Source organism: Linepithema humile, chromosome 1 (assembly GCF_040581485.1).
Source record: "Linepithema humile isolate Giens D197 chromosome 1, Lhum_UNIL_v1.0, whole genome shotgun sequence".
In the NCBI taxonomy this organism is placed as follows: domain Eukaryota; kingdom Metazoa; phylum Arthropoda; class Insecta; order Hymenoptera; family Formicidae; genus Linepithema; species Linepithema humile.
The window spans coordinates 3,122,369-3,146,552 of NC_090128.1; the positions used below are offsets into that span (position 1 = coordinate 3,122,369).

General features: G+C 34.3%; 3 protein-coding genes across 7 annotated transcripts in view; 1 reads left to right on the forward strand and 2 right to left on the reverse strand.

Annotated features, from left to right (window-relative positions):
- Nucleotides 1-6,303: 6,303 nt before the first annotated feature.
- Tg (Transglutaminase) lies at nt 6,304-18,190 on the reverse strand. 2 transcript variants are annotated; one of them, XM_012370865.2, is made up of 11 exons: nt 17,328-18,190; nt 16,517-16,699; nt 9,796-10,145; nt 9,584-9,716; nt 9,169-9,398; nt 8,715-9,028; nt 8,276-8,545; nt 8,104-8,183; nt 7,760-7,904; nt 7,264-7,570; nt 6,304-7,151 (listed from the first exon to the last, which is right to left on the reverse strand). In XM_012370865.2, exons 2-11 carry the CDS (start codon nt 16,626-16,628, stop codon nt 6,843-6,845), a joined length of 2,250 nt encoding a protein of 749 aa, XP_012226288.1. In that variant the 5' UTR covers nt 16,629-16,699; nt 17,328-18,190; the 3' UTR covers nt 6,304-6,842. The 2 variants fall into 2 exon arrangements, with proteins under 2 accessions (XP_012226288.1, XP_012226287.2); XM_012370864.2 differs by lacking the exons at nt 16,517-16,699; nt 17,328-18,190 and adding an exon at nt 10,281-10,574.
- A 140-nt stretch (nt 18,191-18,330) lies between these two features.
- Nucleotides 18,331-24,184, reverse strand: part of LOC105674511 (mitochondrial import inner membrane translocase subunit Tim21-like) — a 33,138-nt gene continuing 27,284 nt past the window's right edge. For 2 of the 4 annotated variants that reach the window (XM_012370872.2, XM_067357537.1), the window contains 4 exons: nt 19,230-19,419; nt 18,924-19,158; nt 18,653-18,752; nt 18,331-18,568 (listed from right to left, as the gene is read on the reverse strand). In XM_012370872.2, coding sequence (XP_012226295.2) covers nt 18,440-18,568; nt 18,653-18,752; nt 18,924-19,158; nt 19,230-19,419 — 654 coding nt within the window. In that variant the 3' untranslated portion in view covers nt 18,331-18,439. Of the gene's footprint in view, nt 18,569-18,652; nt 18,753-18,923; nt 19,159-19,229; nt 19,420-19,532; nt 19,555-19,782; nt 20,002-24,184 lie in introns of those variants that run through there. The other 2 variants (XM_067357539.1, XM_067357546.1) reach the window with 2 other exon arrangements.
- Nucleotides 20,626-24,150, forward strand: mei-218 (meiotic 218). Its single transcript, XM_012370870.2, has 2 exons — nt 20,626-21,010; nt 21,088-24,150. The coding sequence occupies exons 1-2, from the start codon at nt 20,956-20,958 to the stop codon at nt 22,719-22,721; spliced, it is 1,689 nt and encodes a 562-aa protein (XP_012226293.1). The 5' UTR covers nt 20,626-20,955; the 3' UTR covers nt 22,722-24,150.

Sequence of the window (24,184 nt, forward strand, 5' to 3'; positions counted from 1 at the left end):
GGATATCAGTTAGATAATACTTTGCTAAAATACTTAAACTCTGTTGTTCTAGATTCGCAGATTATTGTAATCGAGAATCTCTGTTACATTCTATAAATATGTACCTCGACCCTGAAAATCTGGCGGGGGATATTATTCTCTAATCCGTCGAATTAGTACACCCTTTATCATTATACAGTCGACTCGTTCTTCTCACCCTTTGTTTGAACAAACCCGACGCGGCGGGATGTCGCCGTGCAGGCGCAGAAGTGCAAATAATAAAATGTCAGACGACATCACAAGCTGACCGCGAGATAGTGAAAGTAGATTGACAGAGAACAAACGTGAACCAAGATCAACCTCGCATACCCGTTTGAAATACCGATTGAAATACATAATCGCTGCACGTCATCTGATGGATATGCGCGTTAGTATGTGCAATACTTTTATATATTATTATTTTATATGTCTAAAAAGAGAGAAATATAATAATATATTCTGCTAAGATTATCAATCTATATTCTTCAATCGAGTAAAATTATATTTGAATTTAGTTCTTGATATTTAATTTCCGCTTTCGTTTAAACAGATAATTCTATTATGTTCCGGACGAAGAAAGTAATCAACGCATTACGATCATTATGTTTGCAATCTAAACGAATGAGTTCGCATGACAGTAATTTGAAAAATAAAGAAACGCAGACAGGTCGAGTTTTTTGCAAAACATTTTCCCGATCAGTCGCGTGCATAATTCCTGCGGTAATCATTTCATCACAAAGCGTATCGCGTGTTTAACTTTTTAAGTAATACAAACCTAATAATATCTCTTGATAGCGCTCAGAGTGCAACGGAAAGATTAGGAGAAAAACGACCAGCGGTTCGTGTTATCTTTATTCTGTTTCTTGTTTAAAGTTATCTCAATTGCGCTTAATTTCCACACCGTTCGTTGAATTGTGTAGTTACAAACTTTTCTACGCCACCAACGTTCCGCAAGTTATGTTTTATAAAGTTCTTAAATATTAGCGAGATTGTGTTACAAAATGTGCCGTACATCGTGTTTATCTGTTCAAATTCCCGACAGATAAAAGCATGAAACGCATAATATAAAAATATGACAGACATTGCGCCACACTTAATAATCAGATGAAAATTTTGTTGCACATGAACTACGACATGAAGTATCTAATTGCCTAATAAACGGTGGAAAGAGGATGGCTAAGATATGTGGCCAGATTGACATGTCGTTCGTAACGAGTCAGGCATTATGGATTATTGGGGTCACGCGCGTTCGATGCCATACCCGATTATGGTTGTATATGATTGGCAATAAACTGTCAGCCGGTCTCGTTACAACCGAGCTTTGTCGTTGATCGATCGACTCTGCTTGGATACTTTTGGAAGCTTTTTTCTCTTATTTACTAAAGACTTGAGAAAGCGTGCGAAAACTCGAGAGAACACAACGTGAGAAAACTAGTGAAAAATTGTGAATATTTGTTTTCAAAATAAAAAATTAATTTTGCAACTCAGACTAAAAGTTTCAACTATTACTTTGTTCCAAAATAATATCGGAAAAAACATTGAATTTATTTTAAAAGTTTTGAATATGCTGGTGTTATATATACTTTTCATTACAATCAGCTTTTTAGATAGTAGCTTGAAATTAATTTGATAATTTTATTTTTAACGGCTACTATTTGAATTGAATTTTTAAACATTAAATTATATACATTCTTTTAAAAAAAAATTATACATATTCTTTTCTGTAAGTATTATGTGCTGCCATCTAAGTATTTGGTCTACCAAACTACAATGTCGTGAGCATCAAGATGAAATATAATTGACACATACCTAATAAATATTTAATTATTCCCTGATAAATGCGCTATAGATAAATACTAATAATAGGAAACAACACAAATATCATAAGAAGATAAGACTCACCATTGTTGAATACAGCTGAAGAAATGGACAAACACAGCAACAGTCACCTTGTAAAAAAAAAACAGAAAATTTGTAAAGAATTTCAGTAAATCATGCTATGATTAAATGTGTATTAAAAATCGATTTGATAATTTGTAAGAAAATTGATAATTTTATAATAATAATGAATAAAAATTGTATGCAAAATAATTATACATAAAATCTGTTTTTCTAATGATTAATAACAAAATATCATTTTCATGAAAATTTAATTTCTCTATTTTAATATGTTGAATCTTCTTTTGCATAAAAATATCAAATTTAATACATTATGCAACAAATAAAAAATATTTTTGTTACTTTTTAATTCTTGAGAAATAGATCAAAGATTATTATAAAAAATATAGAAATTCTAAAAATATAAAAACTATAACAATTAACAAATAATTAATTACATAATATAATAATAAAATTTGTTTACCAACTATTGTCTCGTCGTTGCAATCTGTTGATTTGGCACTATTTAAAAACACACACTTACATTTCACGAGCGCGAACATAAATACTTTTAATGCAAAATATGATAATTCCGAATTAATCCCGATTGTTACAAGCACGAAATACTTTTGCGCATTAAAAATTTCCCAGTGTTCGATAGAAGAAAGAAGCATTGTCAACATTTGCCGCGGAAATCATAACTGCTTTCCTCTCTTATTATGTTGACCAACAATGTATTCGACACTTTCGACACGCGATTATACGAACAATTTCAAGTGAATAAATAATGCGAAAAACGATGATTGTCCATAATTTTCTCACTGTCGAGATATACATAGCGTTTACAAAATGTCTTTCCGCTTGAAGATAGTTACTTCGAGTCGAAATCATGATGCATGAAAAAATCTAGATGTGATGTGTTATACAAAACTAACCCGCAAAATCAATGGGCAATTAATTCATATAATAAGAGCAAAGATGGCGCAAAAATTATCTAACAAATATATCACATGAGCAACTCGTTAAATAATAGCTTAAACAATAGATGGCATTACCTCCTTGATCGATTAAATAAATCATTACCGGGCTTGTTCCTAATGTTTTCCATATATTGTGGAATAAAAAAAGATAAATTATTACAAATTTTATTTCCAACAGAAACTTCGAAATAGTTATCTTCTAACGTGAAGGCATTATTGTCACTTAATGAACGCTTTAAAATTCGAAAGATGAAAACGAGTCGTGCCGATGCTCGAATATTTAGCGAGCGATGTTTGACGTTTGAAAAATTGATAATCACAATCGTACGCACTAAGTAACTTCCATGATAGTTCATGCTTGATTCAATACTCACGATACTTCTTTGCGCACAGGACTTACTTCGAACGAAAAAAAACACGCGCGAAATGCAGGATGCGGCTTGTGTTTCAACCTCCATAATGTTCCGCGGACGAATGAATATAGCTGCGATATGACGCTCCGTGAAATGATCACATGACTAGGACCCTAGAAAAATAGTGCCACCAAGTCCGCCAATTATTTTTATAGTATTATTTTTATAAGGCGTACATCAATCTTTAAAAATATGTATTCATAGTTTGTTATGATCTGTTGCGTCTCGCGTTTGTTTCGTGATTCTCGCGTGTTTTAATCGCTAAAAAATATATTTTATATCTAAACGTCAAGTGTCGAAAGTGCCGAATTGAACAAACGATTGTTTCAACACATCTATTATTCTGCGCGATCACGAGCTACGCGATTTTTTATACATATTTGCGATAACCTCGAAATAACCTAAATAACCTAAATAACCTATTCGAAAAGTCCACTGTTTTGTAGAACGCGAGTAAATTAGTGAATAATTCGCTAGTGTATAGTGATCAAGAATATCAATCTACTCACAATGACGATTGTTTGGAAGGAAGGAGCAAGGACGATCAGGAAGAAGAAGCAAGGAACAAAAAGGAGCAAAATATCAAGTAACGACGCATCGATCGGTGCGTAAACTCATTTATTATACTTGTATGATTATTAATTCATCTGTTAATTTTTATTTAATAAACATATCGCAACGCTATATGAATTACAATTACTCATGAGTAATTGCGTTGTAACATCTTGAGAGTAACGGTGAATTAATTGATACCACATCCTTTTTAACTTATTATATTCTGATTGCTCCGAGAATAAAACAAATCTCTTTGCCTGTACAAATTAAAATGACCGAATGCCTTTGGCCCAACGAAATAATTCATCCGTGAAATTCCGAAGTCACTGTCTAATTTTCTCAAACCCGTCGTTCGTCCCCGCGGTAGGAGAGCTCTCTTATTTGCCGCTGGTTTACTCCCGAAACGACCGGATTATTTACATCGCAGCATGCGTTTTTCTATCACGAATCAACGTCTTTCGTCGTTCGTTCCACGTACACGGACGCGCGCGGCAAGACGAGACGAAGACAGGTACAAATCTACAAGACGACGTTTCCCGTGCGTGCTTATCCTTCTGACCCCGCGGCATTAATAACATTTCACGAGATCTCCTCGAATTCCTCTCCCCCCCCCTCTCCTCCCACCCCCGACGGACCCCCCGTCGAAGAGATCGCGTCACTGACGTGCATCCTTCGCGCGGCGATCCTGATGGATACGCGGGCTTCGATGAGAACAAAAGGATGTTGGTTTAGCGTGGAAGGCGTGTTTGTTGTTTTGATGAGGTATAATGGGATGGATCCCGGGTGTTGATGCATAGCGCGTAGCGGGGTGCCGCGGATGCTGGCCCCCCGCTCGTCGAGACCCCCGTAGACAGGGGCCGCAACACGTCCATCACGTGTCACGGTTATGTATTTAGACATATCTCACTATCATTCTGCCTATCTTCCTTCTCTCTCTGCACCCCCGCAGCCCTTCTTCACGATTTCTCTTACTCGATTTGATGTTTCGGTCGTACGGCCGTTTTATCGCGTGTTAATCAGGATTTTGTCTTGCGCAGAAAAGTATTCTCCCATCCTGAGAATTGATTTTTGTCAGAGAATCGAGAAGGCTCTCCTTTTCAACAATATTTAACATTGTGACTTAAAAAGTCAACGTGTAATATCACAAATAATGTTATTATACATTCTAAAAAAAAAGAACACAAGAATTTTGTTAATTACGTTATGCACGCGGCAAAATTTTATCGCGCTTCCACGAATGTTTTATCTGATAAAGACGCAACCATCCGAGAAGAATTCGATGAAGCAATTCAACGATCATTGAGATAAAAAAATTCAGCGCGCGCACATTTACATTTACTTTGCGCGACGACTCCTTTCCGACCTGCTCCCTTTCATCACTCATTCCTTCAGCTCTCTGTCCAATTTGCCGTGCCGATATTCTCTCGCCACCTTACTATTTCGCCCGACGATTCATTAATCGATCCCGTAACAACCTCGTCCCCCCGCTGCCGATCCCGCGTGCAATCCTCTTCATCGCCACCGCGCGTTTTCTCCTTGGTCCCGCCTGGGCGCCGCGTATCGTTCAACCAGGCCCATATTTCAACATTAATTTCCCGGATGGTGATACATCGTTCACATCAACCTGGCCTCGTATCAGCCCGAAGCTCATCATCATCCGCGTTCCCTTTTTGCTCCCCCCCGCTGTCGCGCGCGCGCGCAAGGTCCTTCTTTTCCCTCCTCTTCCTTTTCAGGGACGAATAGTGTCTGGTATTAATAATTTTTCAAGGCTTCCGATAAAACAGAATAACAAAATAAAAACAAGTGAGAGAGGTCATCTTTCTTCTTATTCTACAAAGTGCATAAAATTTTTTGCCCCTCAGGTCTGAAGATCGAGTGCCGTAAAATCGAAATAAAAAGAAAAGAAAACATTAGCATCGGAACAAATACTTCGATCCAAGTTTCATTAACTTCCATATAAATCCGCCCCTGTCCTTCGTCTTCTTTCTCTCTGAATAATCACGAACTCGCCACGGCGACCCTCTCGATTGCAGGTCGTTAATATCGACCGCCAGGTAGTCTCTGTCGATTGAATTTTTTACCGGTGCCCACCGCGGAAGCCGCTGCTCGAACCGGTACCTCATTCGTGCTGTCGCTCCTTGAGAGTAACCGACGTTCACTTTAAACGTCCGCTATTCGTCATCAGGCCCGCGATGCCGATACGAGATGGCAGGAAATGGGACAATATAGAAAACGCGGCGGGATCCTCTTCTCGTCGAGATTGCGCGAAATATGCGGCGCGACGATGTTCCCCGTGGTTACTTCAATGACATCCGCGTCCGTTAAGCGATTCGCAATTTACGGAAATGAATGCATCCGCGAACAATCTCTGACAGTGGACCGTTGACTGGAATGTCAACTAACTCAGAGACGATTATTATTAGACGTGAAAGGTTTAGCTTGCAATTAATTAGAACTGATTATGCTAGGAACATGATGAAACATGTCGCAGATTATTTTATTCGATTTACGTACAAAATAACGTGTACAAATGTTATGCTTTTATATATATTCTATGAACACGCGAATAGCATCGGAAATAACGTGAAATATGGCAAGGCAATAATAAATAAAATTAATTTTAATTACATAATTTGACTCTTCGCATTCAAGTCGCCATAAATAAATGAACACTTCGTGTTTCACACGTAATATATACACCGTATCTTAATGATTCGAAATTAATTTTTGGCACAAATAATACTTGATCCGGTTGTTCTATTCAGTTATACTCTTCATATATTTTATTTTCTTGAAATTTGGATTCTCACATTATTGCATTTACTGTAGTTTCGATCTATTTGGCATCAAGCATTTCTAATTATAACTTTACAATAATTGCACTCCTTTCGTCGCCGTCATTGGAAAATTATTATTAATGCGGATAAATATTCATGGTAAAATACAAAAACGACACGACAAATTGCTATTTCCTAAGATATTGTTAAAAATATTGCAATTATTCAGAATTACCGATTATTCTTGCCAATTTGACTATAAAATTGTTCGAATGTCCGTCGACGTCCTCGAGTTCTTTCGAGTAAAACTTTGCCGCTATCCTGGCGCGTCCTTCCAGCTTCGGTATCATAGAGAATTCGCATTCCGCGTCCTCGTCTACCTCAACCGGCTCCGATAGCTTCAATTTCAATTGCTCGTCGAGGCCAGGCCCTTCGATGAGAAATCTGCCCTTCTTCAAGGGAATTGGTAGCGGATTGCGGAACTTGGCGGACGCGTTAAGAATTTGACCGACGATCGCGTCACTATGCAACTATAAATCACGAAATTTAATTTTTATATGAATATACTTATGTCAATTGCACACCTGCTTCTTTCTCTTCATTTTATTTCCCGCATTAATTTCCACATATTTCAATAATTACCGTGATTTTGATGTCGGGCTTTCTAACGCGGAAATCGTCTTGCGCGAAGTACTCGAAATTCGTGTCCTTCACGGTGGCGAGGCAGGCGATGTTGAAAGCGCATTGATCCAACAATCTCGGACCGTATTCCTCCCATGAAACGTCCATGCGAATTTCCTCGAGCACCAGCGGTCGGACCAGTCTGTCAACGTTCAATCTCTTCACTGGATCGCCCACCCGACCAGTGTACAGCACAGTTTCCACTCTCAAAATTGCGGACACGCGATACTCCACCGTCGGATTTCGGTTTTTTATCAGTAATACAACGCTGTCGAAAAATATAAAAGGTTCATATTTCTCTTAGTTCACATATTTACAGAAATAAATATTGCGTCTAAAAAAATAAAGCGTCAGAGAGAGATTCTAAAACTAAGTTTCAGAAGAAAGCAAATCAAACTTGAAAAATTGTATAATTTAAATTGCGTTATCGTATTAACTCAATTAATAAATTGAATACCTAAATGGCTGCCCAATTATGATGTCATCGCGCAATTCAAAAGTGAACGTAACGTCATTGAACTCCTCGTTGAGATAATAACGACTGAATAAAGACTCGCTCTGACGTAGCGCCTTTAGCATGGCAGCACGTTCTTCATCAGATTCTGCGGAGAAAAGTAATTATCACACAATATTAATATTCAAAGAATTAATAAAAAATATGTTAGAGGGTGAAATAAATAATTCTTCGATAAAGTAACACGATTCTACTTTTCCGTGCTAGATTATTATCTACTATAAATATCAAAAGTTTCCTTATCTAGCGGCAATTTAATTGCACAATTTATTACCAAACGCACTTACTTTCTGGATACTTGTAAGTGTGCGTGATATCTTCTCTCGTCCATTTTCCAATCGCTTTCGTGCTGATCAGTTGGCCAATTCTGTAAAATTATCATCCCCGATCACTCGACATCATCAGTCTAATGATTAGCATTACGATTAGCATTCGTGGAACAATATATTTCGCACATACCCGTACATATCCTTGCGAACTAATTTCAATGGCTGCGTAGGGCCGTTGTAACGCCAGAAGACCTTGTCGGCGTTCACCTCGGCGAAGAGAAATGCATTATCGTAAGGACGCAGGACTTCTCCTTTTTTCACAGCGGCCACGGAAGCTGGTCCGCAACGATACGCGCCCTCGCTCAATTCCTGAGGAGTCGCATCGATCACCTGCCATCCCGAACAATCCGGCGACAAGTCCAATCGTTTCATCCACACTTCGTTCCAGACGTGAAAGTTCCTTTTTATGAGAAAAATTAGCAATTTCGATATTTTAGATTCGATTCCACAAATTTCTTAAATTTTAATTTTTAAATTCGCTGATTATTCTAAAATTGATCGCATCGCGGACACTTCATTTCTATTATCGTTGTTATAAAAATATTTTGTTTCCAATTTCTTTCAATCACCATATAGAATCGCTGTTGAGCTCCTCCATAATTCTGCCTTCGACATCCACGAAATAATCGACAGTCAGACTGCTCTGCGTGTCGTGCGCGCTCGAATAATTGGTTATCACTCGGCAAGGTATACCGAGAGTGCGACAAACCGTCGCTAGTACGCCGGAGAAAACCCAGCACTGTCCGTACTTCACCGGTTTCTTCGTCTTGTAATATTGCTGAAGAATTTTCTGCGAGCCCATCCACCGCGTGGGCGGTGTGCCGCCTCCAAAATCGTCCGACCAATTTCCCATCACCGCCCCGTTGTCGTCAGGTGAATTTACCTAGAAATCGACGCTAGATTTAAAGAAAAGCACCCTGAAAATTCTGATTTTGATCACAAAATTAATTTAATTTTTCTACGAAAATACTTTTCTCGAAATATAGATCTGGTTTCGAAAAAGAATTCTCTCGAATGACTCACCGCGGCGGACAGGCAGCGTGTTATAATGACAGGATCGCTTCTACCGGAAACGCGAACCTTGCCAACTTGATTCATCAGGTGCAGAGCACAGTCCAGGATGTCTCGTTCGAATTGCGCGTATTTCCATACGGTGGGTCGCAAACGATTGTGACTGCCGCGCCAGATCAGACCGTCCTCCGCCAACACGTACTCTTGTCGCTCAGCTTCGCCCTCCAAGTACACTACATCGTCTAAGAAAAAAAAAAAATACCGGATTGTTATTGATAATATCTGATTTCTCAACCAAGTATGAAGCATACTTCGACTGAGATCTAGAATTTTTTTATTTTTTTGATAATATCAAAAATAATTTTTGATGGATTTTTATTCTGTCATCATCGCTATACTCCGCTGAAAGATGTTTGCAAATATTTACCTTCGCACCATGGATTGCAAATCAAGTAAAACGGACTGTCCATCGTATAACTGACAGCACCTTCAGATTGTTTATTCTTCGTGTCAATCTCCATCTTCCACTTTCCTATGATCGCATTTACAGACGGCACAACCTGCAAGAGAAAGATTAGTCAAATTTTTCACGTACTTTAAGTTTGGCAAAATCTGTGCACTGCAATGCTTTTCACTCGCCTTTATCCTTAAAAAATTGGGTTCAATGGCGGCTATGGTGGTCTGCCAGGCGGCTTCGGAATTTTCACCAGGATTAAGCAGAGCGGTTGCCACCAGAGTCCCATGTCCGTATTGCGGCCTCTCAATACCGTCCAGAGTGAAGACGATAGAAATTCCGTCGATATAAGGATCATAGTCTCGAGACAATCTGAGATGCAGATAAAATTCCTGCCCACGTCGAACCACGAGTCTCGCTCTGTCACCCTGACGAGTCATCAGCTCGTATCTGGATGTCCGATGAATTTCGCCATTCTCTTCAATGCAAGGGTCTACATCGTGAATCGTCAATACTGGAACACCGAAATCTTCCCCTGCGAATAACAGCTCTCTTAAAAATTACGAACTATCCTTCAATAAAGCTAAAAAAAATGGACAATAATAAAACAAATAAACAGATATTATAAATTCTATTTTTTTTTTTTATATATTTGCGGAGGAGGACTCACAATAAAATCTGAAGGGAAATGGGCGGTCGCGACGGTCGTTGAATATTCGATAGCGATCATAGAATCTGTAAAACATTGCACGGCGGTCCGGATGCACCGGTTGCACCGGCCGCGGATACGAACGAAAACCAGGATACATGGACGAGGAACGCGTCGGACGTGAGTGCGCTGATTGACTGAAGAGTCCACCGACAATGTAAAGGAAGGAAGTACATGCGGCCTGAGGTGGGCTGCTGCGTTCTAAGAGCAATTTCAAGGACGATCGTGCTGCAACACCGAGCGCAACCATACATGGCGTCATCGGTGACACCGCATTAGTAGGAGTCACCTACTTTTCATTCCCATAAATTAATCGGCGACATACAATCGCGGCCGAGTTATTGCAATTTTCGACGAAAAACTTCCTTTCCTTGAACTTCGTAACATATTTAATTGGAAAACATTTCGATAAGAGCTATAAAAATTTAATTTTGAGACTAATCAAATTTTTTGCATTTTTATATACTTTAATATTAAAATTTATACAGCAACAACGCCAAATAATACTTTATTGAATAAATCGAAGATTTTAATTGCTGTTATCAGAGCGTTTAAAAGAAATGGAATTGCTGTTAGAACATATATATATATAATCATTATTAAATAATTTTAATTAATAAATGCATATATTTGAAATAAATTTACAATAATACAACAAAAATCTACAGAACATGATAAAAAAATCAGATTTAACGTCAGAGTTGCAATGACGTGTAGCTCTATTGTCTCATAATACACTTAAAGAACCGCAGTTATCGTCATTCTTGACACCCAGGATTGATTTCATTACTGAAGCGAGTCTATTTAAATCATCGACGAATGGGACTATGAATATCAATTACGCCTACAAAAATATAATTGGCGCTCTGTAATTCGCGTATTGCGAACCTACGCAAACAATTTAGTAACATAAATCTGGTTCATTAGCTCATTGCCAAAGAAATCATTAAAACTCATCAGAAGGAATACTGTGTTCACCGTTTTCAAGATTTGCATAAAATAATAGATCTCTCAAATCGGAAAATCCGGCGTGGTGGTAATTAATGATCGGAAAAAATATCGATCATTACCCTGCATTGCATATACATACAAATGTAATCACGCAAGATTCATGCATGGATAATTGAACCGCCGCTGTACACAAATAATTAAGTTCTATTTTGCATAGATAAAATGCTTAAAACAGAGAAATTATTAAATAATTACATTATATGATTTTTATATAAAATAAAAAGATTCTGCAAGAGATAAATGTCTATCGATTTGTTTTTTTCTTTCTATGTAATTGTTCGGGCTTATTTAGTTTCCAGAGCACGTGTAAAAAAATCACTTTATCACCATTAACGACTCGCTATTACCATTTCTGATTGACACGTACAGTTCAATCCATTGAAACAGTCGGCTTGGGATTTTAGGTCAACGAAGAACCAAGTTTAACCATTTTCGGAAAGACAAGGCGCGTACTATATTTGTCTGGACGATTTAAGATAATTACGTGCAATTTAAAAAAGTATCTGTTACTGATTGCGCGTATACCCCTTCTCGCGCCGATAAACTGCGTCATAAGCAATTGATTTACAGCATACATTTCTATTTGCATAAATCAACTTTAAATCGTTACTTAGCATATACGCAAAATAAACTATGCGTTATATAGAGACTGCAATTTTTTCTTTTATTTTTTTGTGAAACAATGCAAACTCGTACAAATTACGTGTAGATTTAGTATTTTTTGCACAGTGTGTGTAATTAAATTACAAAAAAAACATGGCGGCAGGTAATTAAAGTCATATTGCACAAACTTCTTTTTATGTTTGCTTCAGCAAAATTTTATGACTGCTCTGTAATTAATGACGGATTTGCCGACAGAAATTATCATACCACGTGAATTCTATTACTTATCTATTACTTATTTATACCTATTTTAATAGATAAATTAAATAACGAAACAAGTGACCATACACGGAGAAAATTTTATATCCAAAATTACTTTGTACGGTAGTAGCTGTGGACCATGAAGGAATTATAAAAATTTTTACTATGTTTTTCACATGTGAAACATAGTAAAAATTTTCGGTCCGCGGCTTCATAGTCCGCGGTTACTGCCGTACATAGTAATTTTTTATATAAAATTTTCTCCGTGTACGAATCGCTTGTTTCAATCTGCAAACAATGTGATCTATTGTTGCTTCAATCTGCTTACTTCATCAATCTTAATTCGAAAATGATGGCGTTGAAATGACTCAGTAACGGGATTTGTATCACGGACGTATGCGTAATATTATTCCCGTGCAAAAATAACGACGTGAACTCGGTCAACTATACAGGATGCTCCAAATTGAAGTCATTTACATTTGCTCTTAAATGATTGATTCTTTCAGCAATTTATAACAATTTTTTAGTAATAAATTCATAAAATCTTATGAGTTATGGATATTTAATTTTCAGTGTTGCATAACATTTTTTATTTATCTAGAATTTTTTGATCAATGCTAAATTGATCCTCTTTTATCAAAAATTGTATGAAAGTCTATCTTCTTTGTTAACTCCTTGATTCTCGGTATTAATTATATCAGCAAATAGCGGAAAGTGCTACTCTTCTACACACGAAACGCAAAACGCAAATAATTAAGACTAGAAGGACATTTAATACAGTTTTTACGATGCGCTCTTCGCTGAATGCGTACACGCGACGACTTATTTCCGAGTGTTGCAATTAGAATTCCTACCGGAATGCACTTTACACGCCCACGGCGTGTGCAGGCAAAATGTTCGAGTCACGAGCAACTTGTTGATGCTCTCGGAGATATGCATCGGAATATCTTAATTATAACTCAGTGCATTAGAAGCGCCACCACCCACACAATAATAAATCTGTGCTTGAGAAGCAGACAGATGTAAATCTAAAAAGCTATTTTCGCCGGAATAGCTCAGTCTCATAGATTCGTTATATGTAAATTCGGCGAAAAATATGTAATTACGTACGTGTCTCGCGTTATTTATGCATCAGAGAATGAGTCAACGAGAAAAAGTTATCTTAAAAAGCGTGACTTGATGAATAGAATCTGTAATTAAAAGTTTCGAATGGGTAATCACAAAAGCACGAGTCAGTGAAGCTTTCGTGACTAATCTTCCGGCGAAATCAGACTATGAAGTAAAGTTCCGAAGAACTTTATGTGATTGTACTTTGTGTAACACTTAATGGAATGTTAATGCGATAAATATAACGAATATGATTGTCCCGATAAATATGATGAATAAGAAACTTTTATAAATGCTTTAATTTTTACTCTAATCTTTTCTTTTTTATATGAACAATCTAGATTTTTGAGAAACACAAATGACCCACTGAAAGATTTAATTCCCTAATTCTTGGCCGAAATAGATCCAATCTATTTAAATAACTCGAGTTTACGTCAGCGCGAAGATGACATCACCATTTAGCGGTCATAGCACCGCGTCGCTTGCGTAATTTCACTTTCATTCATATGTAATGACCCGCGGCGTAAGAGAAACCTATCAAGTTCAAGATCTGACCTTAGCAAATCAAATTCTGAATTATAAAAATTTTATAACACAACAGCTGATTTATGATAATACATATTCTCTTAAAGAGTTAACGGACTTCGTGTGTATATATTTGCGACGAGTGTGATAAATGGGGTCTGCGTGACGAACAAATGCAGATGTAATCTATGCCTAATGAATAATACTACCAATTTAAATGCACATAATCTGCGCGACGACGCTGTATTTAACGAAGGCCGGCATCTCGCAAGACAGACGGAAGCAAACACTTTCCATCTTGACTTGAGTATATTTTCTTAACCGCAGAAACGATAAATAAAGCGTGTTTCTCGAATGAGAAAATTGCGCATTGTATCGACGGGACGTTTATTTACAATCGTTCGATCGCTTTTCGGAATATAATTAGAGCTCTCCGTTTGAAACGCGAGGCTACAGCTCTTCTAAAAAGATACTTTCTCTTATATTTGTTAAGACATTTTTTTACTAATTTTTGAAGTCTACTTTACACGAATAATTCACGACAGATTTCGAGAGATTTGTAATTTTATATATACAGCGTAAAAGAAAATTCGCAAAATTAGGTAACGAAACTAGATAGAGTGTGTGACTTCCATTATTTTATGACACATTCTTTGGCTAATGTAAAATTAATATCGTTTATGATAGAATACATCGTCAAGTTAATAACATTTGATTCGAACGTACGATAATCATAAGTGAAATATAAGATTCCTCACGCCTATACATAATGTTGATTTGTCTCGTTCCATCAATCGTTTTCGTTGTTTGACTCTATCATGATGATTTAATCATTGCCAACATTTTTTTTTTTCTTTTGAGTGCTGACGATGATATCATTTATTTAATGAGATTCATTAGCTGTCCGCTGCTTTTTATTATTTTTTATATCAAAAATCGATAATTAAATATGTGTATGTACGTGTACGTACCATATTTGAAACTTAAGAGCGCAATTCATCCTTGACCAATATTCCAAAAATATATTTACGATCTACTAAGAAAAAATACTTAAGTGTTTACTAACCGTGGAATTTTGAGACTGATATTGTGTGACTCGGTTATTTAACTCTTTACTACTGCACGTGTTAAAACAACCAATTCCAAACCTCGTTTATGTTTCGATTTATGCGATTCTATTAATGTACCAGCAATATTGAATTAACAGTCAGTATCAATCAGTAAATAAAATCCTTGGTCTAAGTAAAGTCCTATGTTTACAAAATTTTGGCATATCGAAGATATTAAAACTGTAACTTTATTGTCCCGTTAATTTAGGAAAAGCGAGAGTTCTAGTTCATGTTATGCTTTTTCATTGCACTACACGCGTCTCACACGTGCCTAAATCACGATTTACTTTTAGGCGTGCAATACAAATTTTAATATAGAATATCATTTTATGCGCTCATGATTCAAATAGCAAACGTACGCCCTATTATCTTTCTACTTTATTAATTGATTTTTGCCCACACGTGAACTCCATCTTCAAAGGAGTCAATTGATTACATCAATTATATACGGCAATGTCCGTTCTTTATCACTTGTAGCACGGAATTACATTAAGAAGAGTGTAAAAGACTTTTGACTGTGTTAAAAAATTCGATAAACTTTGACTCGATGTTACAGTGAATATTTAATTTAAACAAAAATCTTTTTAGAAGCTAATTACACAATGGTCCTGTTTTGAAAATTAAAAAATATTAAATTTTAAAACTGTATCCTATTTCACCCTCTATATTGGTTTTGCAGAGATTACTATTGATTCATTTAAAATTTTTGAAAAAACCAAACGCCATTTTCTTCGTAAAGTGTTTTTTTTTATAGATTGAACTAAAATAAAAACAGTTTGATGAAAATTAACATAATAGATGAAAATAATCCGAAAATGTAGAAAACAAAAAATCGATTTTTTTAAATTTCAAACCTTTATACTCTCCTTAAAAGTGATCGGAAGTAGTTGAAAAAATTGCAGGAGGACGATTATCGATTAGTACTTTAGCATTTTCACGGAAACAGTAGCAAATAAAAAATCTTATTTTATTCAAAGAAAAATGGTCACTTTCGTATTCTGGTTCTCACAAGTTAAACACACAAGACTATTAATAATCAGGCAAATAATTACAGCTTTCTATAATTAAAAACATTGCATGAATAATAGATGGATGATTACTTCTCATCGATATCAATGTGTCATGCATATGTCTCGATAATATGGGATGAAAGGTCGAAGATTGAAATTCCATAAAAATTTATCGAGTCTAATAGTAAGCACGCAAACAGCATTCAAAATGACAAGCAAGTGAGACGATTCTTATCTCTCTCTTAATGTTTTAACTCTTTTCTTAATATGACTGAAACTTTTGGTCGATAATCGTAATTTCGCAAGAATATTTAACTGCGGTTGCCTCGGGAAAGCATTAAAAAACGTAATTTATTTGAAAAGTTACTTTTTTCTTAAACTCGCAATCAACATTAATAATAATATTATAATTAGAATTCCTTCACTTATTTAAATCATTACAAGACTAGTACACAAATACTTTATGTTATACATTGTATTTTATTTAATTTTTTTTTTTAAATTATATTGTCTTATTTTTATTTTAATTGTTAGCATTCGATTAGTAATTAAACACACAGAATTAACTTACCGAGATCAGTTGTAGTAGGTGGTCGTGGCTTGTGTGTAAAACCGATTTGTTGCGGTCTGTAAACGGCTCTAAATCCGGAGAGACATGAACAGGAGCAACACTTTTTTAACATTATTAACAGCAGAAGCAGAGACAATAAAAATCTTTAATGTCACACGTCTCGATCACACATCCATGGCATGCCTGATAACATATTTATTATTTTTAATTCATCATTTTTTAAGTCTATATTTTTTGCAATAATTTTTCCGAAATTTAGTAATATTTTTATCTTATATAATATTATGTGAATAATTTGAAAAATAGCGAACTTCTAAAACTCTAAAGTTGAACATACATAAAAATCGATATCGAGTGTAATAAAACGTTCTTTGATCCGAATAACTGGACGTGAATCTTAATCAGTAATTAATTCTAAGAACAGCAATCGTACAAAACAAGACATAGACTAGTGTTCATAAATGTATGCGTTTAATCAATTTAATATACACACAAAATTGTGTGAAAAAGTGAAAAGTTCATAAACTCAAGATAATTTTATCATGCACTCTAAAATGTTTTCAAATCCTTTAAATAAATAAGTTCAATAAATTTAAATAAATTTAAAAATCATGGCAAATTATATATATATATTCTTTTTCTTTTAATATTATCACAAAAATAAGTATATAAAATTTTTTACAATTGTTGAACAATCGTAGATTTTTTAAGCACTTATAAATATAAAGGATTTTCTCATTGTTCTTCATAGTTATAATATTTTTTTAAGGTGACGAAATTGCTTTGAAATAAATAATTGATAGTTTCATACCTGTGAAACAATCCGAAGGATTTTTCTTTTATAAATAGTTTTAAGTGATGTCACATCACACTATGTACATCTTGAGTGTAAAGTGATTAGAGCAACGTGTCGATCTTCATGCCGACTGTCGAGCGACTGTCAGCGAGAATCAGCTGCCATTGGCAGTGAAGCAAACGATATCTCCCGCCAACCTTCGGCGAACTTTTAGGAGAGACTGCTGAAGTAATGATATGCGAATGCGCTAACGTGGGCATCGTATGCACCCTTATGCAACCACGCGACACGCCTTTCTGATTACTGCAGTGGATGCTGCGTTCCTTAATAAACTCGATTGCATAATTCTGACTGATTTTATTTTTTATATTTTAATTACTGTTTATGAGACATAAACATCAATTGATTGATTTATAAAAGTAAAATTTTTTCAAATGATTTTATGTATACAATATTGCATGCATAATGATGTAATTAAAATGATAAAAAATATATATATATGAAAAAAGGGCAAAATGACTTATTATGCAAAGTATATTAGTCAGCAATTATTGGCGCTTTGATAAAGCGCATATGTACAAGGCGCATATATATATAGACACAGCGGCACGAGTAAACGATAGCACGCGAGAAGAATGTATATTTTTAGCGCCCACGTAATATCTACACAATGTAGGAATTTGTTTTTCGAATTTCGTAAGAGTTCCGTTTCCGTAGTGCCGCGGCGGTTTCTCTCTTATCCTTTAGCCAACTTAGATGCGAAATGCAAAATGATGCAAGTTCCAAATAAATATCTTTGGGGCATATCTTGTGGGCATAAACGAAACTTTATATAATAGGAATTCTATAATTATAAAAACAAAATTTTAAAAAATTGATATTAGAAATTCCTAATATTAATGCTGCTTCATCAATGGACAAACATTAATTAATCTTGATTCTTTGCTTAAGAAATAACAATTAATTGACGTTTAGCAACCTTCTATCACTTTTTATCAACAAAGAAAATTGCATAAACTAATAGAAAAAAATCGTATGTATTAAAATCATATATATCGATTCACAAAATGCTAGGTATTTACACAATATACAAATACGTACACAATTATCAATTATTATATATTAAACTAAATAGTATTTAATAACTCTTCATCTTGTTGGATTTTAATATTATCCTTGTGGTCTTCTATTACAATCGTTCCAACATGATTCACCGTAACATACAAGTATGTGTATTCATAATTGCCAGATTCATTCTGTAATTCAAATTGGATTATATATATATATATATATTATATATATATCAATGCCATTTTTACAAATCGTACTGATATACTTACTTCCTTTACTTCCGCATATACCGTACCACGTCTTCTGGTTCCTTCTACATAAAACTTGATTTTCATATATTTAATGCCTTGCTTAATGTAGTACATGTGACTGAAAAAAACAAATACATAGAAACATTATTTATATATTCTAAAAAATAATTCAAGTATTCTCTATTGTAAATAATACATATTTATTAGTCCTGTGCGACAGGACTCATATATACAAAAGCTATTAATAAATTGCATATAAATTTCAAAGAAGTATATTACTTCAATATACCTAATGTGTCTCCTACGACCACGTCGAGTTTCGTCTCCATAAGCCTTTACAGGTGCTCCGAGAATATCTATAACTTTTGGATGTTCAATACAACGGAGCCGTGCTTTACTATAGACAGCATATGGACTTTTGCTAGAAAATAGCTCGGAAAATAGTGCATAGAATATAAAAGCTGTGATTCCAATGCCACCTATAATTACCCCCAAGTATCCAGCAGATTTCAAGTTTTCTTTGACTGTAAAGAAGAAAAATAGAAACAAGTCACTGTATAATAATAATATGTAATATAGGTCATGTAAAATTTACCTACTTCTGCAGTGCCAATCTGTATTTTATTGTCGGTTTCATTGGAATCAACTTTAGATATAGATTTCTTTGTCGAATACCAAGCATTGTGTTTAATGTTAAAGACAATGCTATGACAATACAATGTATTTGACATGATCAAGTGTCTTCTCTGGAGAATATGATTTAATACTCTCGTTGACGCCATATCCTAAAACAAGAATATTAATTAATATAAGTCTATAAGATATAAATATAATTATATAAGTTTATACCTAATTAATTATATTGATTAACAATATTATATGATAAAATATTAAATACACTTTTAATTTGTGAAGTATATATGTGAAACTTTACAAGAAAGTAGTGTTGAAGCCAAGTTTTTTAACAAATAGAAAAAAACAAGTCAAAATGTACAGAAGTAATATATATAGTATACTGTAGCATGGAAATTTATGTGATATATATCGCAAATTAGGTTGGTTGAGACAAGTGCAATAACTCACAGCAACTAGTCTGTATATATTCGCAAATTAAAAAATAATTAAATAGATGATTAAAAAGTATTTACCTACGGCGCGTTTAAAAAAATCTGTCTAATTTAAATTATATTATGTACTTTTCAGTGAAGTAATTCAACAAGTTAGAAAAATGTTTTTCCTTGGATTCGAAGGAGAGTCTGTAGCTATGATATTTTTGAGCACTATAGAACGTCATCTAGCAATAACATCTATAAAAGCTTTACATCGTTACATCGGCCATCACTAGAGGCACTAGATTCAGAGTTACCAACTCTTAAGATATATTTATATAACTAAACTGTATAGTGCATAAGAAGATCGACCCATTACATGTTTAATGTAAATTTATTTTATAGCGTTTTCGAATAAACGGGGTTTGAACGATCTAGGGTTGATCAATCACTATTTTACTATAAATGCAAGTCTTTCATTGGTGGAGAGGTTGCAATGACGTCATTAACCAATCTTGGGTCGTTCAAATCCTGTATAATCGAAAACGCTATTAGACAGTTTGGTAGTTTTCCACCAAGAGACACAAGCGACACAAAAATATTATTCTCTCTGTTGCTCATTGAATATCGAACAAAGACAGGGTGATACTTGTGTCGATTTGTGTCAACTTGTGTCCTTTGCTGGAAAACATACATAATTGATCAGTTTTTTACGCACATGTATTACGCACTGCAGTTACAAAAGTTTATCAAAATTTACGTTTATTCCTCTCTCTAGTTTTGTGTTGATAAGTTTCTAGTAATTTTTTAGTCTCACCAACCTCATAGCTAGCAGGACTGCACAGACTGCTAAAAAGGCGCCTCATGTTTAAGTGCGTTCAGAAACCACATTCTGGATGAAAATCTTTGTCTATTGTCTATATTACACGTAACGTATACTATAGACAGACATAGACAAAGACTTACCCAGAGTATAGTTTCTGAACGCACCTTTCGTAACCTGATACAATAAAATGTAGGTGCCAAAAATTGAGTTTTTTCATAATAGCACACGTTTATTTTTATTTGGAAAAAATAGTGATATTGATTAAATATTAATTTGAAATAATTTGAATGGTATCAAATTAATACTCATTAAAATTGAAGAAACTTTTTCAAAGAAGTTTGACAGTTTTGTCAAGCTTGTTGTCAATTGCATAAGATTGATGGCCTAATACTGAATAAATTTTCATTTTTAAAGAATTTGAAACCTATAATTTGGAAAGGGTTACTATGAAATGTGTAAAAATTCCAAATAATAAAAATTCGCGTTTGACTATAAAGAGAGGTAGGTATAATTTGTTTCATTACATTAAGTATTCTCTTTTTACATTGTTAATAAAAAAAAATATATGATTTATATAGATGAAAATGTGACAATAACAACAAGTGACAAGATAATGAAGAAGAATGATGATTCTCCTCAAAGTTTTCAAGAGTATCCGGTTTCAGGTTATGATACACCAGTTATAAAAAAGCAATGTGCAAACAATACGGAAGACTCTCCGATGCTTAATTATTATCCAAGCCCAACATTACTTCCATTTACACAAGAAGGTGGTAATGAAGTTGCATGGGATTGGCAAAGTTCTGTAAGTAAAACTCCTGAGGACAGAAGTAAGAAACAAAATGCTTGTTGTGATACACCTAAAGGAACTAAATTGTTGCAACGAAAAAGAAATTCAAACTCGCCTTTATTATACAAGCCATTCAAGAGAAAGATCATCAAAATGAAAAACATAGAGAATATTGGACAGTTTGCAGCTGAGTTACAGGCTTTAAATGAAAAAGTGAGATTTATCAAACAAAATGATAAGAGTCATTCAGATGATCATGTTCAAGAAGAAGAAGAAGCATCAATCTTAGTAAACACAAGCAATGAGCAAGAAGTGTCAAGAGTTACAAATAATGAACAGAATTGCATCGGAGAAACTAATAATGATGGCAATATTCTGAGAAACAATGTAAGTGGAAACTACGATGATTTATTTGATGATTCAGTTGACGAATCTATGATTAAATGCACTCAAGAGATGGAAGAAAAATTCAACTTGATTGCAGAGAAAGAAAACTTCACACAGGCTAATGTCGAGAAAAAAGAATCACCTTGTGTAAACGAAGCGACTGTTAAAACTTCTGTAGAGCTTGTTTTTAATGAAAACTTCAAAGAATCACCAACCAAAATCATTCTTCATAAAGGTACAAACCATAGTAATACAATAAAGACATACTCAAGATTGCCGATGAAAAAAGACGCAAACTCCAGCATACATACTGCAGCGCAAAGAGATAAGAGTCGACAAATCGCGGATAAATCGCATCTAAATAATAATAACAATATGATAAATTCTCTTATTAAATCCTGTGATAATAAGAAATTGTCCAAACATTATAGCACAGAAGTGTTTGATTTTCCAGATGATTCTTTTGATGATTGTTTAGCGACCTGCGTCGAGGATGAGAAATTATTATTTAACGATTTCACAACTCGTAAATCTGATAGCACAAAATTTGAAACTAGTTACAAACGCTTAACCCATGCGTCACTAAAATCGGAAGTCAAGCCCACTAACTTTCTTAAATCTACAGTGAAAGTCGAACCACCGAGTTCTATTTTCGAGAATAGAAAGTTTTTTAAAACTAAAAGTTTATCGGATCAATATTTTGCCCAGAACGCGCATACGTCCGTAAGTAGAAATTCGATTGTTACGACTGACCGTAAAGTAGAGGGTAGTGCAATTTCGTTAATGCGCAGCGCGGATCGCACGCATGGATCTAATGTTAACAGGTGCGCCGTAAAAGAAGGTGGTGATCGCTTTGTTAAGCATTACTCTACTGGTAACATAAAAACCGATACGAAAGAAACGACAAAAACTGGTTCGCAGCCGGCTCGGTGTACCGCGGAGGAAATCGAAAAAAAGAGACAGCAGGCTCTAATGAAACTTCAGATGAAAAGAAAACTGCAATCCATGAATGTCGCGAATAATATTAATAGGTGAAAGTCTTATCTGTTTTATTTATTACTGGGATCATTATTATTGAAAAAGTAATTTTCTTAATTATAATGCTGTATCATATCGTGACTCATTCCGCTGATAAAAGTGTCATTTTTGTAATCGTCACTGTTATCTTTGCTTCGTCATCATTGTTGAATTGTACGAAATGGTTTTAAAAAAGTTGTAAAATATATTTGTAATTATAAGTTTATCATAGTATATGATCTATTTGTAAAACATTTAAGACTCATATACTCAAGAATATAATTGGTCTTTGAAAGCCTAAGCTTTTTTTTCGGGGATGATTATGCGATTAGATAAATTTTGTCTGAGCATCACTGAACTGTGACAAATAATTGATAATTAGCAGTTAAAAGTTTATGTTATAAAACAAATGTGAATATATAAAAATAAAATATTCTGTTTATAAAAATAAAAAAAGATCAGTTGTTTCGAAACTTTAATTTGTTTTTTTAACAGAATATAAGTTTTTTTACTTTGTAACTGTTGTCTTCTCGATTTATGTACCACTGATAATAAATTTTACTGTATAATTTTATAATATATCGAAATTGCGATATAAATAAATTTATTTTATCGAATTTGTCGGATTTTTTGGCACTTTAGATATTATCAAGCGAAAGTTACGTATATAAATTATGGGATAAAAGTAAAAAATGTATAATCGAATCTTTCTCTGAAGTTAGTTTATCGGAATGTAAATCTTTTATTATAGTCTTTTTAGTTCCTCTTATTTTAATGGCACATGTCTACATATTGCGTAGAATCAAGTTAAACTGAGAAAGCGAGCGAAATATGATGACGTGGCAAATGTATAGTAGCAAACAAATTTTCACATTGCGAGGATTTTACAATAAAGATTGGTCAACTTTAGAGAAATTTGATTGCATAATTCACCATATACATATATATAGTTCAGAACATAGAAAGACTGTATTTTCAGATACGTGCGCCATTTTGACGGTAATATGTAACTTTATGCTACTTCTAGATTGCGAAATTTAATTAAGATTTAATATTTTCTAAAAATTTTTGTGGCATAGATATCATAAGATTTTCTTAGGTTTCATATTTTTCCTCTATTTTTTTTCCTGCGTAAAAGAGAAGAGTTTCTAACTATATATGTGAATATTGTTTGCTTGTTGTCTTTAATTTTAATAATTGACTTATTCAGACAAATTGCGATATGTATTGCGACATTATACACAATCTTATAAGCAACTTGTTTGTATCAATGAATTCAGGGCGTATTTATAAGATAAAACGTAAAATGTAATGCGATATATTTTGCACATAAGAAGACGTAAATATTTTTAAAAATTCATGAAAATTAGAAGTTCCTTGTAATATAATCTTCTCCAATTTCTAAGATAAATGTTGTAATATAACAAATTATTTTTTAAAGTTGTAACTGTGTATATTATTCCCTTCCCTCCCCAAAAATG

Coding starts and splice junctions, on each gene's coding strand:
- Tg (XM_012370864.2), bottom strand. CDS start 10,569: ATGGTTGCGCTCGGTGTTGCAGCACGATCGTCCTTGAAATTGCTCTTA. Junction 9,717..9,795: donor CCAATTTTTTAAGGATAAAG/GCGAGTGAAAAG, acceptor TTTCTCTTGCAG/GTTGTGCCGTCTGTAAATGC. Junction 9,029..9,168: donor CACGCTGCCTGTCCGCCGCG/GTGAGTCATTCG, acceptor GTCGATTTCTAG/GTAAATTCACCTGACGACAA.
- mei-218 (XM_012370870.2), top strand. CDS start 20,956: ATGAAATGTGTAAAAATTCCAAATAATAAAAATTCGCGTTTGACTATA. Junction 21,011..21,087: donor GCGTTTGACTATAAAGAGAG/GTAGGTATAATT, acceptor TGATTTATATAG/ATGAAAATGTGACAATAACA.